Source organism: Athene cunicularia (assembly GCF_003259725.1).
Source record: "Athene cunicularia isolate RWA chromosome 18 unlocalized genomic scaffold, athCun1 chr18_part1, whole genome shotgun sequence".
Classification (NCBI taxonomy): domain Eukaryota; kingdom Metazoa; phylum Chordata; class Aves; order Strigiformes; family Strigidae; genus Athene; species Athene cunicularia.
The window spans coordinates 7,461,781-7,481,798 of NW_020799123.1; the positions used below are offsets into that span (position 1 = coordinate 7,461,781).

The following is a 20,018-nucleotide window of genomic DNA, read 5'->3' on the forward strand; positions in this document are numbered from 1 at the left end:
CCCCCTATGGGCCATGCTTTTAAATCCAAAGAGCTCTGCTGTCCAGAGGGAGAGGTGGTTATTTCATCTCCATGTAGTTTTAGAGGTGAGACAGACCAGGCAGCTTGCTACTAAAACACATCTCTGTTAAAAACCCTAATTTCTTTTTAAAGTCAATAGAGGGTGGAAAGGAATTTCCATTGGATGATTCAGAGCTCGTAAATTAGCAGACCACAGTCAGATGTGAATATCCCTCAATCTGTGCTAATATATATTTCAATCCTATCTTCTGTTATATTAACCAGCAATAAAATCCCATTTAACTTAACATAAAAAATTGATTTTTGGTTTAGAAAAACACAGTAAGCATGTGTTGATGAGTAAGTATCTTTTGGACTTTAACTCTGCTTTTTATGGATGTGATTATTTTATGAAATTTCAGGTGAAGTCACCTGTAATTTTTAGGGTGGACAGAGGTGCATTCTTGCAACTAATCTCCCACTGATTTTGAATTACTCATGTGAATAGTCTCCTTATACTGTAGTGATGACAGTACCACCACCTCTTCCTGATTTATATTCTGTTCCTATAGCAATTTAATTCATTATCCTATTGACTTTCTCCTCTGAAGCTGAACATTAATCTGGAGGTTATAGAGATTTTACTAAACCACCCTTCCATTAGACATGTGTTCCCTCATCTGCTACTTTCCTCAGAGGCTTATTTTTCAACATTAATAACCACTGGAGTACAGTAAACTTATCTTTGGGCTGAAATACTTAAAAATGACCTGCATCATTTCCAATAAAATCTCCAAAATGTAATACAGAAGGCCTGTGGCAACTGACAGATCTGAATTTTAAACTTCCTTCTGCAAGCATTTGGCAAGAGTGCCAGCGTTACAAGGTGTAGTAGGTGCTGTCTTACAGCTCACCATGCTTTGGCATTCCCACCTGTAGGAATGCGGTTAGGCAGCAAGAAATTCCTGTCCTCTGTGCTCAGTGACATTGCTAGCTGATTTAATGCTCCTTTCCTGAGAAAGAGGAAGGACTATGTGCTAGCACAATTTGATGGAGAGACACGCTAGACTTGCAAATCTGCACATCAGTGAGGCTTCCAATAGAGAACAAAGCAGAAAAACAGACCTGGGAGAGCAATCTAAATAAATATTGGGTAAGTGTAGGGAACTGTGTGGAGAAAACAGGAGCTTTTGTGCAGAACTGACCCATAGATTAGCAAAGGCAGCAGAGTCCTGAGTCAAGTGTCATGAGAGAGGCACAATAGGTGATGAAATTCTGGGGAAGAAGATAGGGGCCCTGTCAAATAAAAGGTGGTTTAAATGTCTTGTAACAAGCAATACGATATGGAGCTGGCCTGTATTTGCTGTTTTTTTGACATGCAAATTGGCCATGAGTTGTTCTGTTTTGCCAACATAAAGTCATAATACATGTACAGTACTTACTCCAGTAAAGGCTTTTGGTTGTTTTTTTTGTTGGTTGTCCTTGGGGTTCTTTTTGTAACAACAGTACCAACATTACAATTTTTGGGGAGGCTATTTGGAACTACACAGGCACCTCAAAGCGTGCAGAAGGTGTCTGTGACAGAGCCACTGTTTCTGATTTAACATTTCAGACTAATTCTGCAGCAGGCTGGATTAAATTATTCCAGCTGGCCGGATGCTTCTCATAGGCTGTCTATCTGACAGTCCTGCTTCTAAAAATATCAGAAGTTGGATTTGCAACACTGATCTCTCTGATAAGTAATCCTTTACTCTCAGTAGAAGTTCCCCACTCACATAGAATATGCCTGCAGTTAAAAAAATTGCCGTAGTAGGAGAAGGCTGGTATTTCAGAATTTCCAGCCTCCCCCTTTGATTCCCATTTTTTTTTTGGCTTTCTTAGTGGCTTTGAGCAGCAGCAAAAGTAAATCTCAGTTCTGAACTGTGTGTATAGCTTTTGGTACATATTCATTAATCCAGATACTATTCTGGCTTTCATTTGATTTCTTATGTAGTTGATGAAATCACACTGTGTTTATAATCTCTCTCAGTGGGTTTTCGAAGGGTAACTTGGCAGACCAAGAAGAAGAAAACAAGTTTTTTTCATGTGTTGTAGACTATAGTCTCTTGTTTGAAAGTCTCCAGCCATTGAGTTCATGGAAAGTGCATAACTACAAATAATTAAGCTCCTTGACTGTCTGGCTTCATATTGATAAGGCTACTATAATGCACAGCCATAAAGTGGTTGAAGATCTCCTGCAGCACATTTTTCATTTTTCTGCTTAGGAAAAAAAAAATAGTATGGATTTTTATGCCTTTGCCACATGGTCAAGTTAAAAGGTCCCATTTTCACCATGAACCTTGTGAAGGTTGTTACCTTTTTATTTTAACAAGTGCCTCAAAAGCCCTCTGGTAAATTCTGCTGTATTTTGTACTGCTGCTGTCTGAAAGGAAGATGGTTTTTCTCATTAAATGATACAGACTCTGAAGCATCAAAACCTGTTTTGCATAGAGACATTAGGCAGCAGACACAAATGACTGGTGTCTTAGTTGGTGACTTTGCTTAAGCCAAGATTTTCTTTTAATCATTATACAGTAGGATGCTTATGCAAAGAGTAGGGAATTAAACACACTCAAGTATGTATCAGAGGGACAAGTAAATGCTTGATTTATTTATTTAAGCATTCCAAACCCTGCCTTTCTTTCCATGTTAGCAGTGCCAAATACACTGATGATAATCTGATACACAAAGCCCCTACACTCAAACTGTTTAAGCATTAGTTCAGTTTTCTGCCTACTAGAGCGATAATTAGGGGCTAAAAGGTAACCAGATTATTGTAGAGATATCTCTTGACAGCCTTTAACACCTAGTTAAATATTAAAACCTGGAAATTACAAGCCTCTCAGTATCATTCAGACCACAGTATATTTTGAAGCAATTTGCTATTCCTAAATAGATTGGTTTTCATTCCATGGTACCACTCCAGTGCTCTCTAGCTTGCTCTGAGTGCCTATCCACTTGCAGAACATCTTCACTAGGCAAAAAAAGTCCCTAAGGACAAACTTCTTGCTTAGTGTGGATGCTAGGTGGGATTTCCAGATGTGTAAAGAACATTGCAGTTTATCCAAGATATGTTGGGGCTGTCTAAAATCTTCTGCTTTGTCTGCACTTGGATTTAATTTAGGTGTGTTTGAGCCAATCTAATAGTTTGCCAGTGCTGCGAGGCAGGGGTACTGCTCTCTCCCCTGGCCTCTTCCCAGGCTGCCTTTCTCTCACTGCAGTGTGCTGGCTTTACATGTGTTGGAGACCTCGGTGAAAATGAGGGGACACATATGGATGGGAGTGGAGGGAAGGAGGAGTAGGAACAATCTGATTGTGACCTACTGGAATGGATCCTGCTTCTTGGGTAACTTCATCTTCTTGGGAATTGTTTCCACAGCAAAACAGGTTTCAGTAAAACCCGTAGTAGGTTTGTCCGACACGACTAACAACAGCAGTAAGAAGGCAGTGTCATGGGGAGTTAGTGTGCAATTAGCAGTCCAACAGAGTCATCCTGCAATGACTTCTCTTTGGTTGCCTACACCTGCTAAAGCCTAAGCCAGCAAATATTCATTGCTGTTCTTACCTGCACTAGCTAAATTAAACTAATGCACTTATGCCGTTATTTTTCTTTACCCCATCTCCTCTGACAGCATTTTCCAATGCAGAAGTGAATAGTAATTAGCAGCAACAGTCTTGGAAGCATACGTTACATTATAAAAACATGCACTCTGCCATACAGTCAGCTAAGCTTGTTTACAGTTTTCTTACTACAGTTGCTGGGAGCTGTAGACATTACATCTTCCAGTGCTGAGCTTATCGAAAATCACTTATGTATACAGAGAGAACTTGTATGGGTGGATGTGTATTCTAAGAACACAGCTGCTGTCCTTCACTGAGAATTTGCAGCCGTGCCATTCAGCATGATTGATTTGAATCGGTGCTTGTACTTTGGAAACAGTATGTGTTCTGTATGATTAACTGTGCAGATGTAAGTTCAAATTAGCAATTAATACTTGACCTTATTTGGAACTTACCTGTCCAGCTGTCCCAAACATCTATCTGAAACTCAAAAATGCATCCTTAAAGGACAGGATTCATCTCACCATCTGAAAAGGAGGCATCTAGTCTAAGCTACTTGGCCTGTTGTTTGTCTCTGCTCTGTTGCCAAGGGAGATGCCTCTCCACAGAGTGATTTGTCCTGTCCTAAGCGATGCTTCTCTGGCTATCAGGAATGATCATCCTCTGAAGGTGCTAATCTCTTTCTATTCAGTGCAGGAGGAATTCAGATAATTAGATGAATCCTGCATATACTGAGGATCCAGCTGTGCATGACTGACTGACAGTGGTTGACTTAGCTAGGTTTTCAGCTCTTATTAAGAAAAACTTGAGGACTCTGTTAGCAAATACCAAACATTAATAGTACTTCAAAACCAGAAGAGCATAGGTAAGTCTTAACATTAAATATCTCAAAACAATACTTTATATTTTTATCTTTTGTTATAGTCTATAACTTACGAATTTATGACTTTAAAATTCTTTAAAAAATATCTGAAACGATGCTGATACATCATGTCAAGTGCCATGGTATGTCTCAACCAGATTTTTACTTTCTTGTTCAGTCAACTTGCTTTTGTTTAAATGTTGCTCTTCTGTAAATCTGAATAGCAAAGTAAAGTCCTTATTTACTATAGAATACTTAACTTCCAGCTCTTAAAGGAGTAATACATTATATGTTCACTTATCTTAGAATTTAACAAAGGCAACCACAAATCAGTTCTGAGATGTGAATAATTTCATGAAAAAGCTGCCACTGGCTATATTAGACATCTATGTAGCTGATAAAACAAAGCAAATGATTACCATCAATTATAATACCATCATTTGACAACTCTGCAATTAATTTCCTACTCTTAAATAACTGCTGTTGCACAGTGCCAAAGAAAATGCCATGCATTAACTGACTCATCACTAGAGTTTGTGACAGATAGTACAGATGGTAATTTGATTATTCATCTCCAAGAAAATAAGTGCTTTAGTATGAAAAACTACTCATTTTGGTCTTCTGAAAGAATGGTAACTGGGATACCTAGAGTGTCTTTAAAAATAATCCCTACAATAATATACAGTTATTCTAAAGCATTGTTTTATTTGTTAAGATTTGTGGAGTCGAGTTGTGTGCTCAATAGTTCACGGACACGGCACAAGTTGAAGGATGGGGTACTACAAAACCCATGTATCTCTTCTATGTATAAATGCTCCTGTGTAAGAAGAATGGAAAGATTCTGCTTTGCCTACCAGAAAGTCTGCGGAGTTTACTATACATCTTGAAAAGGTACTCCATATATGAGACTAAAATATTTATCCAGCATGAGTAATGGGCCATCCTGCAATAGCTATCAGGATCATTAAATTATGGTCTTGCCTGGGACAATTACAGGCATGTATTTAAAATACAAAGCAAGCACCAATTCTGCCAGGGTTTACTTGTGGAGTTAACTTTATTTCTTGAACAGACCAACAGACTTATGTGGAACCGTCTCTAAAATTAAATATCACCTTGTTTTAACATGAATCAAAGTCAGAATGATACTCTATAGAAAGTGTTACACACCAGTGAGTAGCAAAGGTAGCACTTTTCTAAGAACTTGAAGCACTTTCAGTATTACTTTGTGGTTAATCTTGTATTTGCACTTACTAAGGATATAAAGGACCCATCAAAAGATATTTGATTACTTTGAAAGTAGCACATTATGAGAATATAGGATGTCTGTGCATACAATAAATACAACAGTTTCATTTTTAGATATGAGTTACACAATTTGCATAGGCAAAAAAAATAATAATAAATAAAAGAGTAATTCCCTGATTTTCAGAATGGATAAAGGGAAACAAATTTTATGAATACAAATTAGTTTGCAAATACCTTCAGGCAGAAACGGAAAGTGAGTAATTCATACGGGTTCATTTGTAACTTCAAATGCATTGACGTACCTCCCCAGAGAAAGCCTGTCCATTGAGCAGGTGCTCTGATCCCTGGCTGTCCTCACTTCCAAAGTGTAACCGGATTTCCTCTAAGCGGTGACTGTATGTCATCGGTCCTCCAGAGATGTTGACCAAATGCTCTTTGTCTAATCGTAGAGATACATGTCTCCCTGTGTTATACATCGTCCCACTGACCTAAACAAAATGGGAGGGGGGGAAAAAAAAAAAAAAGAAGCGTTTTTTCAAAATGATTTGTAAATCCTAGAAACTAGTTATATGTACTTCAAGATTTTGCTCTTTACAGACCTTCCTTCAAATGTAGCCACACATCTTATTGTTCGGAGATGAAATACTCAACCTGAGGTTATACTTCAGCTTCTGTTTTGAATCTTATACTGTATATTCAATTATTTTGCTAAATCCATATACATATTTTTTGATTTTGCTAAATCCATACGTACATATTTTAGCCAGAGGCACATGGTTGGCACAGTGAACAGGATTATTACACTTCTAAGTAAGTAGGCTTTTAGACTATTTTTCATGCAAGATCTGAATAATGGCTTCTATACAAAATTTCTGCACTGAAAATGGAAACATTTCAGCCGACATAAATTATTTAAGTACACTTGAACAAATCTGATATTTAACTCATTTTTCCCTCCTTTTAATATTTATAATAAAGTTATCTAAAAGTAAAGGTGCTGCAAAACCCAGAGATATAATTATTCATAAATAGACCCATTCCTACTGGATCTGCAGGTAAAAACTTTCACGGTCCTCTGCAAGTCTCTTTGTTTTGTTATGAATATTTTATGTTTGCAGTTGACAGATATTTTAACTATAGCATTACAGAATTAATTACAATTTGACTGTATAACTCCAGTTCCTACTACACCTCAAATAGCTGTAACGCTCTTGAAGATCCATCTTTATTTTTAAAAAGACTGAATATTGTGCTTCATTTACAAACTGATTTACAGCTGCTGTAATGAAAAAGAAAATGATTGGGGAAATTTTTCATATGGAATATAATTCTGTCATAATTTCCACTGTCATAGGAAAAGTTCCTATAGCAAGCTGTTCCTTAATTTATGCCATTAGAAAGTGAAATTATGCCAGTTTGAGTTAAAGTAGAATTGTGATTTATTTAAAAACTTTCTGCATGGATACAAATGGTACACTTGAATGACATTCATTTACTTTAAGAAGAGGAAGCACAGCAATAATATGCTTTGTTGCACTTCAATTTAAAATTAAAGACATGACTATTATGTATTATATCCTATACTACATCAGTACTATAGTAATTAACATTGCTGCAGTGTCATTTTATCTGTAATACTAATTACTGAGTTTAAATGACCTGTTTTCTTGCACAGTACGTTGTAAAAAGTTACACTGAACAGACTGTGCAATAGAACTAAATGGTTGAGATTAAACAGCTTTTGATAGTTGGGGGTTTTTAAAAACTTTGATACAGATGTTCTATTTTTTTGTGTTTATTCCAATTCAAAATAAGCAGTCATAAACTTCTTACAAAAAGTAAACCACAAATACTCTTATTCATTGCAAATAAAACCCAATGATCTTATTTATAAATGTTCCTTAATTTTTCTGCTTGACTTTGCACGCCTAATAATTAAATACCAAGCTTAGTTTAATAGGTGGAAGAAGGTCAGTTTATTGAATTCAGTTTCAGTACACTGCATATGAATGTCATAAAATTGCTAATCATAAGTAACAAATGTAGTTTAAAAACAAATAGGGGAAAATGGTTTGAAGACTCTTATTCACAATTGGAAACTCGCTTCGCTGAACACTCAGTTAAATTTAGCAACTACGCAAAATATTCAGAATCCATTTTCTTGCTTAAATTGGTACAAATCTCAAATTAGGTTACCGTTATTTTCTCTCTCAAGGTAAAAGTGACCCAAATAACCCCTAATATGGCTCAAATAACTCTCTGTAGAGCAGAGAGGGGAAATGATAAGAGGCAAATTCATGAACAGGAGTAACATTTGTCTTTCTCATTTCCCCCCTCATAAAAATGCAGTGCTTGTAATGAGACTGTATTGACTGTTTTAAAACAGAATTTCCCTATGTAAGTGCAGATGAAGAACACCAGCAACGCAGCGAGGAACCCGATGTGCCTCATTTCTGACTCGAACAGAGGGATGAACACTTGGAGTGACACTATAAAAATCTTCTGCATGGGCACACAGGCTTGTCACCAGGAAGGACAAAATCCAAGATCTTCAATATCAAAAATGCAAGGTCTTGCCCTCTTATCTGCCTTCTTAGGTTTAAGTGAAGCACTAGTTTTTTCGTTATGTGTGCCCAAGGGAAGAGTAGCTGCATATACCAGTCTAGATTCAGGACCAAATTGCACCTTCTGGACACACCTGTTTTTTTTCTTGAGTGCAAACATATACCACCATTACTAGCAACTTTTAATGGGAACTTCTTTTATGGGCATTCGCTTACTGCAAGAAGAACAGAAGTGTCTTATATTTGCCATCTACTCAGATTATATCTGAATGAAAGATTGAAATATCGAGAAACTTTTTCAGAAAATTATTTCTGGACACGTTCTGACTTGCCACGGTGGTATGGTAGGCTGACCTTGATTATGGGAAGTACCACTATAACGTTGTGTGGAATTTTTTACTGCAATTCAGGATATTTTCTGGTTTACATACAAACCCAATATCTTATCACCTTTAAAAGTGTAGGTTTCAAGTATAACCATTTACAGTTGTTAGCATCTAGTATCACATTATGTGCAATCACCTTCTGTTTGTAAACTCAAAGTCCACAAATGCATTATACTCAGTAGTAAATTGTCATGCAAAAAACAATGTAAGAAAAAAAGTTTGTCTTCCGTTGTTTTCAGCAGAAAACAGTACGTAGTCCTTTCAATGTTCACTAACTGCTACTGGAGAGATAGAAGGTTCTGATCTTATTCACTATGTGAACCTACTGCCAAAAGAAGGATTTTTTACTTATTTTATGGTACTGAGCCTTTAAAGTGATGGTGCACTCTCATTTTAGAACATCAAACTGAGTTGGTTTTGTGGAAAGCAAAGTTGCATATGGTCTTGTAAGAGGTCATAGGCACAGAAGCTAATGAGAAGGTACTTTCTGTATTTTGTACATTCTCCTACAAAATAAACAGTATGAAGACAGGGGCACCTTATGGGAAAGATGTTGACTCTGACTGGTACAGTCAGCAATAGCGGCTACTTCAGAAAGCATACTAGTTATTTTTTATAACATTCTGTGGATTGGATAAAACGTTATAGAGTAGTTTAAATGGATAATATAAAAGGTCTCTTAAGATCTGTATAAATATTTCCTTAATGTGTCAGACTAATCTTTGGTGCCAAGTGCTTCACAGTGATGGCCTTTGTGCCGCTTCTTGCTCTGCTATTAAGTAACCCTTTTGTTCTGTGTTTCTGTTTGACTTGAAAGTTTATATAAAGATGAAAACACAGCAAACAAACTTGGGGGAAAAAAAACCTGCTAAATCTTGCCCTCCTGTTTTTCAAAAGATCAATATTAATGTTTATCTTATGCACTAGAAATGAGGCTGCAGTAAAAAAAAAACATCAGTAAAGGCTTGTCTGAGAAAATGGTGAAGTCCAACATTGTCATAGTTAATGACCATGCCACATTCTTAGTTGACCCCATTTTTCTCATAGACTAAGAAACTTTTCCAAACAGGTAATTTTACCTGTGGCAAAATCCCCAAGGAGAACAGAGCATGCTGATGGGCTTCAACCTTAATTGTGGAATAGTTCAACTTCGGTAGACTTTAATTAAATTATTAACATATTCCTGATGTAGTTATTTTCTATTTAATCTCATTACTTTTAATTCTTGCTTCACAGAGCTTTGTGCACATAATTCCCCAGCAGCATTATTCTCTCTTTATCTTGATGCAAGGCAGCCACACAGGCACATGCTGCTAATATATTCTAAACTACATTTCTGAGTAAGATTGGAATACTCATGTGGTCCTGTGTCTAACTTGCTGGTCCTGTGATCACAAAAAGTCCCAATTCTGTGCTTTGAAAGGTGGAACACAAGCAAAGTCAATACAAAAGCATACCTTACAAACATGAACTCTTTGATGCATATTTATCTTGAAACTCTACAGACCTTTATGACCATTAGGAAAAAAACAGCCAACCAACCAAAACAAACAAAAAACCAATACTGAAACATTTTTTTCTAATGATGTTCTTTAACACTGCATTTCTGGCAGCATTTTTATTGCATCCCAGTTAACTGTGTATCTTCTTCCCTTCATCTTTTCTTCTACAACTAGTCCTGAACTAAGTATTTTTCAGAACTTCCTTCGTGGCCTACATCTTTACATTACAGTCTGTGTTAAAATAGCCTTCAAAACCTGGAGCAGGAGAAGGGACAGGAAAAGAAGCCTGTTTCTGGGTGAAGCCATGACAGAAATGTAAGCAGAGAATGGAAGAGGAAAGTAGAAGGACCTGAGATGGAATCTCTGCCTTTCAATCCCACGCTACATGAGCAGTTCCCTGTCACCTTTCTGCAAGGGGTAGCACAGGCTCTCTGCTTCCTAGGGGCCTTTACAAAATAACTAAATAGTGCATTTGGGATTTTTTCAGGTGAGAGTGGTCTGAAGATTAGTTCCAAGAACATTCTTAAACTTGTCTCAGTACCTGCCAGTGGAGCAGCATTGCATGGAAGGAAGCAAGAAAATCAATTGTGTATGGCTGCCTGCTGTGGTGTCCTTGGATCGTATCTGCAATATTAGATGTTCCTTTCTTTAGGATGAAAATAGATAGTCCAAAGAAGGCTTAGTACTGTGTAGGGAAGCAAATCACCAAGGATTGAAGTATGTTTTGAAGGTGTCGTAGTGCCCCAGTTTTATGTCTTGCAATAACTGGCCCCTTGGCTTCCATATTTCCCTCCTGGAGCCCCGTATTCCAGCAGAACAGGAAAGCAGCTCTGCAGGCTCAGGGAGCATGGGCCTTCCTCCCCCATCAGCTCCTAACACCACACACTCCGTCGCTCCTTTGGGTTTCTGCCATTCCGTAGCAATAGCAGCGGGTTCCTAAGGAACTCGTAAGGCACCACTGGGTTTCTGCTTTCCTTTCATTTCATGGTTTTGTTGGTGGTTGTTACTATCTTGACCAGACCATATTCTGTGATATAAAGCACTGCCCTCAGTGATTTAAATTGATCGTAGTGTGGTAAGTACCTTATATCTCTCTTCTGCACCACAGAGACTGCTTCAGGGTTTGAAAACCAAGTTTACATAGACTGCAGGGCAAGTCTGTGATTTGAAATCTGACTTTAGGGACAGTGATGAAGCATCGCACCAAGCTAGAATTTCAAATGTAACCTACTAAGGCACACTGCTTAGCTCTCTGCAGCAGAATTACATTCCCTTATTTCAAAGCAGTGGCTCTACAAGAACATTTATTTTCTTAATATTGTGCTTATGGCATCCAGTTAGTTTTAGAAGTAGCTGTATGCTGCTGTCTTGATTTTCCAGCTGTTAGAGGGACCCAAGCTGGAAAATAAAACAATTTTACAGTTATTTTTCAAAGTTATTTAACAGTTGTTTAAAAAAAAATTCTTGGTTTTTAAAGTCTTCTCTTAAAGAGGAGATTGATATAATCAAACAGGAGACAACTGTTCTACAGATTTTCCAAACTTTTGAGAGCTCTGTCCTTGTCCTGAAGTATTCTCTGTGTGTATGTACATAGATAAATGCATGCACGTAAGAATTTTTAAATTGTTTTTAAACAATTGTTTTATACGGAGTACTTAATTTTATTTAAGTGCTTTTGATGCACATTTATACATTTGTATAGTTACTTTTTATAATCCTTTTTCCCTGCCTTCATCTTTACGCTTAACCATTGTATGCAACAGTATAGAAAGAAATTGTGGAAACACTGCTAGTACATAATTTTCAAACTCATGTTTGCAATGCATAGCGTGCTTCCTGACCTTGTAAATCATGATCTTCTATAGATTTGCCTATAAATGTCTCGTGGCCTTATACATAGATACATATTAAAAGTATTCCATGCTTTATTTTTGAAGGCAATTTTAAAGTAAATTCCAGCTATGTTTCCTGCAAGCTTTCCTTGTTGCCAGCAGAGAGCACTGTTGACCCATCCCATATAGCTTTCACCTATATACCATGGGGACTTCCACAGCCAGGGAGAAAATTAAAACTAATCTTTTTTGGTGTGACACAACTGTAATCTGTAGCTTTATCTTCAGAACTGTTGGCTTCAGCCGTGGGACAGAATGTGGGATCTGTTGCATCAGTCAAGTAGGTTTCTAGTCTACAACTGAGTGTTTGGGGGATGCAAGCTCAGCTGGTTGATTGCAGGCCATCAGAGAAGCAAAATACCCAGAGTGCCTTTTCTGGTAAGAATCCAATAGATCCCATGTTATGTTTAGTTAAAAAAAAAATAAAAAAAAAAAAAAAAAAAAGAAAGTGGAGGGAAATAAAGGGAATACCAGAGTTCTGATACAGTGCCACTTACTGCGAGGGAGCTGCAATATAATTGCTGAGCTTTGAAGAACAACAGGCATCACCATCAATATTTGATTAAAAAAGGCCCGTGTGAAAAATGTGAATTGTAAGAGAGAAGTGTAAAGATTAAAATAATCTTTTCATCTTCTTCGCTGAAAAATTTTAAAAAGGAAATGATGTTAATGAGTCCAATTAACCTGTTTACCTGCCTAATATAATGTGTCATGTATCAGCACATGGTATGACACATTTTGCTTTTTAAAGCACTATTTTCAGTAAGAATCTTTCCCATTCCCTACTCTGCAGTTCTGCCTGTTTACTTCCCTTAAGTGACTGATCTGTAAAAAACTTGGAGCAAATCTCATAAATTAAATATTCAGGCTTACTGGCTAATGAGCACAATATGTCAATTTTCAGTGATCAAAATAATGTGCTTCAATAATGTATACACCATTCTGTAACAAAAATATAATTTTAATAGAGGACCTGTAGGGTCATGGTTAGTCTGAGATAATTATATATGCCACAGGATGTGAACGAATGAGACTGCTCCTAGGACACTGGTAATACCCCACAGACTCTATATGCCACATGCTGCCTTTTAGAGATAATAAAGTGCTTTATTGCATTTCTGCTACTCCATTAATGCAATGATTTTTGCTTGTTAGTAATTATGAAGCCTAAAGCAGATGCAGCAAAATTTATGGTGTCTAGTATTAATAATTGCTGTGCGTGCTGATGCTAGCTTTAGAGTGAAATTGTGCTCTCCTTAATCTAAAATATTCCAACTACATTTAAACCATATGTAGTAGCTCAATTTCATCCCAGAGCTTTCACTCTATTTTGTAAATTAAAATTGAATTCCTAAAATAGGCAGAAAAATGGGTTTCTGTGACTGGACAAGGGACCTGCTTCCACCAATGCTGGCTGAAGACTTGAGGAATCAGTCAGGATTTTAAGTGGGGGATATATCTTGATGCTGAGAGCCTCCTGCATGAAGGGATCCATTACATGCTGTTTGGGGTGAAAAAAGAAACAATGTTTTGCTGTAGGAAAGCAGGCTGGATCTCAGTGTTCACCATCTTCTGCTGTGTAGTATCTTGAAACCTACAGCCTGAATATTTGCAGGCAAACTGGAGCCTTGAACAGGAATGTGTGAAAACAAGATATGTTGTAACGTTAGCTTAAGAGACTTCATATACAGCAAGAACAGTGCAGATAAGGCAACAATAATCACAGGTATCTTCAGACAGGTAAAATGATGATGGGATTATGTCAAATTCCAAGTTCTTTGTGATTATATGTAGAATGGGGCACCGATTCTGTGCTGAGACCACTGTCAGTCTTTTGTTAAATAAATAATATTAATGCTTCAACAGCAGACATAAATGTGTCTTCATCGTGGTAGATTCTGGAGTGACCTGCTGCCACACTTCTCTGCATGCAGCCCAGGGTACAGTTGGCTTTCTGGGCTGCGAGGGCACATTGCTGGCTCAGTCAGTTTTCCATCCACTAATAAATCCCCCCAAGCCCTTCTCTGCAGGGCTGCTCTCCATCCACCCCTCGCCCAGCCTGTAGTTGTGCTTGGGATTGCCCCAGCCCACGAGCAGGAGCTCTCACTTGGCCTTGTTGAACTTCTCGAGGGTCGCACAGGGCCGCCTCTCCAGCCTGTCCAGGTCCCTCTGGATGGATCCCTTCCCTCCAGCGTGTCAACCGCACCACACAGCTCGGTGTGGCTGGCAAACTTGCTGAGGGTGTGCTCAGTGCCACTGTCCATGTCGCCAACAAAGATGTTAAACAGCTCCGGTCCCAGTACCGACCCCCGAGGAGCGCCCCTTGTCACTGCTCTCACCTGGGATATCAAGCCATTGACTGCAACTCTTTGCGTGTGACCACCCAGCCAGTTCCTTACCCACCGAGTGGTCCAGCCATCAAATCCACGTCTGTCCCATTCAGAGACAAGGATGTCATGCAGGACAATGTCAAGTGCTTTGCACCAGTCCAGGTAGATGATGTCAGTTGCTCTTCCCTTACCCACCAACGCTATAACCCCATTGTAGAAGCCACCAAATTTGTCAGGCACCATTTGCCCTTAGCGAAGCCACTCTGGCTGTCACCAGTCACCTCCTTATTTTCCATGTGCCCTAGCACAGTTTCCAGGAGGATCCACTCCATGATCTTGCTGGGCACATAGGTGAGACTGACTGGCCTGTAGTTCCCCACGTCTTCCTTTTTTCCCTTTTTAAAAATGGGGGTTATGTTTCCCCTTTTCCAGTCAGTGGGAACTTCACTGGAGCACCTCAACTTCTCAAATACAATGGATCGTGGCTTAGCTGCTTCATCCATCAGTTCCCTCAGGACCCCTGGATGCATCTCCTCAGGTGCCACGGACTTGTGCACCTTCCTTAGATGGTCTCAAACCTGATCTTCTCCTACAGCGGGCAGTTCTTCATTCTCCCAGTCCCCACCTTTACCTTCTGTGACTTGGGCAGTGTGACTGGAGCCCTTGCTGGTGCAGACTGAGGCAAAGCCATGGTTGAGTACCTCAGCTGCCTTAGCAGAGAACTCAAGTTCGTTGTGAAGTGTCATGTGCCAGTGTCATGCTCTAGTGTTTAAAAAGGATGTTTTGGGGCATTCTAAGATAGACTTATACTGTATGATTGCAGAACTAGACTTAGCAATTCACAATCCTGTGTATCTGTAGTCACCTTTTTACCACTGATGACAAGTCTCACCCTGTGCTGTGACACAGTTACAAGCATTATATGAAAGAGGGAAAAATTACATTTGTGTGATCCTTTTAGTTCATTAACCTTAGTTTAGAATTAGGCTGAGTCAATAAGTAATTGAGAGAATAACTGGGTCTTGGAGAACTCATTACCCTAATTTAATCTAGCAATCTGTAACAAGAATTTAGTTTGAAGAATCTGCATTGAAAATTGTGTTAAAGGTAATTTTTGTCTCTGATAAAGGGATGTCAAAAGAGCTGCCTTTTTAAAATCTGAAGGCTTACATAAATTTTCAAAAGGTTGTAAATGACATAGAAGCCTAAAAACTTGTGAGAAATCCAGATAAATGGAAAATTACTCTTTCCATTTTTTATGCAGGTTTAAAATGTAAAATTGAATATGTTAAAATCCTGAGGGTCTAATTGAGTCATTTTTAGTGAGTGATACTGAGACGCACTGACCTTTGTTAGCTGCCTGGATTTCAGAGCTCTTCTAGAGAGCTCTTTGCTTGAAATGCCAGAGGTTTTCCAGTGGAATCCAGATCAGATGGAAATTTATAGTATGTATATTGAAAATTGTGTGTTTCACTTTCCTTGTTTTTCATATAGCAAGACAGACTTTGACATTAGATGCTTAATATTGCATTTGATCAATTGTGTATTAATAAAATATTCAGAATTTCTAATATCTTTATTTTGCTTGTACATTTTCTTTAGCACTTCTGTTACTAATGCAACTTTTAAAAGAAATTTCCCTGCTGAACAGATGAGATATAGCTAGTTGATTGATTTAAATTCTTTTTAAAAATGCTGCTGTATCTTCTACTTTAGTAGTTGTATGTAGCATAAGCAAAAAGGCTGTGCTAAATTAATCCAGGAATTACCTTTCAAGCTAAGACATAAAATAGCACTGTAATTTTGTATAGATTATTAATACTCACCACTTTATTTACCTGCATCTATATATCTTTATATGTATATATGTGTATCTACATATGTATATATATATTTCTATATACATATATAGAAATTAAATCTTTTTTCCAAACTTCTGTGAATGGAAGGAAGAAGAAAAACATCTGTCCTCATACACAGGCCTGGATTAATAAATCAGCAAAAACTTCTTACTGTTGTGCATCCAGAGCATTAGATGCTGTCTGAATGACTGAGAAGCATACAGCTCTCTGAGCAGGGTAAAGGATGTGCATTCAGAGTTCATCTTACACCACAATTTCAATCTAAAATTTACATCACAATCAAAATGGACCATTATTAAGGTTAATGATACAATTTTACAAGACCCGGAAAACCTCATTTGTTGTAGTTCTTTATTTGTCTAATTCTTCTGCCGGGGAGTTCTGAATTTCTATGCCTATCAAGTTTTCACAAACCCTCTAAAATAATGAAGTCACCGCTGCTGCTTTTTGAAATCCTCTGCCCGCTTTAGCCATGAAGTTCCAATGTACTGAACCCTGCTTAAGGGAAATTGCAGTGTGCGAGTTGTGGGGTAGCCAGAGAAGCATGGTAATGCTTTACTGAAATTATAAGTAAGTGGAAATGAAAAGAAGAATCTATAAAGCTCAGCTTTTTAGCCATGAAAGGGACAAAAGTTTTCTCAGCTTTTTTTAGCAGAACTGTAACAAGTTTTTGAAAGCAGTATATTTCACAATATCAAGCTGCTTCCCAAATCACCGCCAAGGCAAAAATGCATAGTTATTGCAAAATAATTTCCTGAGCTCTGTATCTCTGGAGGTAAACTAGTATTTAGATAACTTGAAATTTGACCTCAATAAAATTCATTATGTGTCAAGGCAAATCCTTTGTGGCATGCAAAAATCATGAGCTATTCCGCCTAGTAGCATATTTCACTGGGTTTTTTTTGAGCAGTAGGAGCTGTTTTGTTCTGGCCTGCTTTTTCTAGTTCTTAAAGAAGGTGAATAAATTAGCCTTTCCAGTTACAAATATTACCATTCCTGTTTAACAGAGGACTGCTTTACTTTTCTCATTTTATCTGCCTTAAAAGCGTTTCTGTACCTTTTTATGTTTAGAAAACAGTGGAAATGTAGTAGAGGTAGAAATAAAAGAAAAACAAACAACACCTATCCTGAACTCATCTTTGCTTTTCCTGACATTTCACTCTACTCCAAAACTCTTTTTTTCCCTGACAATGTACTTAAAAAAACCTCCACAAATCCATATTTTTTTTGAAATAGAGCTCCCTATAGAATTATCAGTTCTAGCTTAGCTAGAAGAATGTTCTCTGTCTTCCAATATGCCTTCAATGCGAATGTGTCTGAGTGTGCAAGTTGGATGGAAGACTGGGCTGCAGCATGAGCTTGAGCTCCAGGCGAATGAGCACAGAGGCAGAGGGGTTACGTGTGTGTGTCAGCCCAGTGGATGGACAAACAAAACCCTTTTAACCAGAAAGCTTCCTAAGACTTCACTTATGAGCACTCTCCTGCTAAAACCTGGTTAAGAGAGGGGGGGGGGGTGTTGGTTGGTTGGTTTTCCTCCCCATTCCACATCACCTGCCGTGTTTATAGATTGCATGGCCATGGGAGAAGAGCTGGGTTTTTTGTTTGGTATCTAATATTCTGTACAGCTCCGTGTGTACCGGACTTGTGTAAATTAGTATTTTTACAAGTAATCAAAATGACACAAAGCTCTGAATACCTAGAAGCAATTTTTTTTCCTCTTACTTCATTCCCAAGCGTATTTTATTCCATGCAGGGTGAAAGACACTTCCCTGCTAGCTCAAATTATAAAGAAATGGTGAGAAACTATTCTGAAAAGGGCTATTAGAAAAACAATTTTTGTATCATGCCAGTTTACCATCAGTTCCCCTCTGTTTTTTTTGGTCACTGTGCTTACCATAAAGATTTTTCTAGAGCTGCAGAAGAGTCCGTAAGGAAAAGGAAAAAAGGGGTTATGGGATAAAGTTAGCTAGAAATCAGGATATGACTAAATGCCCTTCCAGTAGGGATACAATTTAGACTAGATAGGATCTTAGCTTTCCAGACATAAAAGATAAGTTCACTTTTAAGATGTATTTTATCATAGATATTCTAAAGAGTTTCAAGAACGTTTAATCTGTTGAAACAATAATGTTGACAAGTTCATCTTTATTATCTTCCCAAGAAGAATCTTTTAAAATAGTAGTTCATATTCAGTCACGGATCAGCATTCCCAATTATTAGCAACTGCTTCTCCTCCTATTTTTTTCATGTTTTATCTTCTCTGGAGCGTGCAAACTGGAAGCTGAATGCTCCCAAATGGCTGGGAAGCGGATCTTGCCCAACTCTGGGTGCTTGCACATGCACTTGTGTGTTCATATTCCTATTTGTGATGAATTATAGCTGAGAAGTTGAAAGGTACCAAGCATCTTATTTACAGTGTAAAGACAGCCTTGCTCTCTGTATCCTAGATGAAGATGAATTTCAGAGTTCATTCTCAAATTCAGATCTGTTGTTCTTGCCCGCAGTAAAGAAAAATACGTTGAATGTACTTATGTTCTTACTAACTAGATAGGACTTAAGCAGAAGTTGAACTGGAGCTTTCAGAAATTAACTCTTGCAGATCAGAATAAGTATTTCTTACAAGACTAATGAAAATTTCAGAACACTTGGTATTTTCAACAATTTTAAATGCACAGTTTCTGAATAATGGTCCTGCCCCTGAGCTACTGTAATCTGTGAGCAGTACCAGTTTTTAATATGTAATTGGTGACTGATACAGTCTAAAGGAGATAGGAAATGCTTCCAGGCCTTTACTTAGAAAAAAATATCCACTCCCTGATGTAACTGAAAGATTTGTAAGTCCATTGTGGCTTACGTCTTATTATTTTCATACCAACTATTTCTGAAGTCTAGATGATGCCTAATAAACAAGTCCTTTAATCATCTTTAAAATGACAAACCTGTTGATAAATTGAATTTTGTCCAACTAGATATTGCTATATTGATTTTAGTACTCCATTTTTAATAAGCAGAGACTGTTCAGAATTGCTTACTATGACAGTCTTGAAAGTAGGGCATCACCTGACTTGGCAAATGGCTGAATTTATAAGGGAGGGTTTTGCTAGAAATCTAATCTATTATCCTTCTATTGTTGACATTCATTTGCAAACAGGACACTGGGCCAAATATGCTGCATATAAAAACCAGACAGGCATGGCTATCTGAAAGTTTCTGTGGTAGATTTCTTCTTTTCAGAGGTGATTTCAGTCACCAAATTGAGTTATGCATACTGGTTTAAGGACAACTTAAGTATGGGCATGACACAGAGGGAAGGCCTGAAGTTGTGTCCTGGGAGCTTTGGTTAGCATGAACAGTGAATGTGCAGGAGCTCCTACAGGTGACGTACGATAGCCAGGGTGGAGAAAGGCAATGGTTTCTTTCATAAGTCAGAGATGACCCGCCATGGTAAGGGAAGAAAGATGCTATTTTTCTTAATTGCAAAGAATTTCCAACAACTGATTTCTTCATGTACAGAATAATAACTTAATGATCTTCACCATTTAACAGGCAGACACATTCTTACCTCTGCTCTAGATAATTTTTAAAGAGAGATATGGTACACCCAGTACTTCAGGATAACATTATGGCTAATCCTATTACTCAGAGAGGAAAGGTAGTGGAAACCCACTGGCTAGATCAACATGTATAAAAAAGCTGCCTGTAACTGCAAAAAATATTTTTCATTGCTGTTGGAATTTATTTTACTTTTGTCTGACCATATGAAAGCTTTACAC

At 37.9% G+C, this 20,018-nt stretch overlaps 1 protein-coding gene across 1 annotated transcript in view; it reads right to left on the minus strand.

Annotated features, from left to right (window-relative positions):
* CA10 (carbonic anhydrase 10) overlaps window positions 1–20,018 on the minus strand; it is a 178,126-nt gene that overhangs the window by 40,501 nt on the left and 117,607 nt on the right. Inside the window, exon 4 of the mRNA XM_026861294.1 lies at window positions 6,012–6,197. Within this exon, the coding sequence (XP_026717095.1) occupies window positions 6,012–6,197 (186 nt within the window). The remainder of the gene's footprint in view (window positions 1–6,011; window positions 6,198–20,018) is intronic.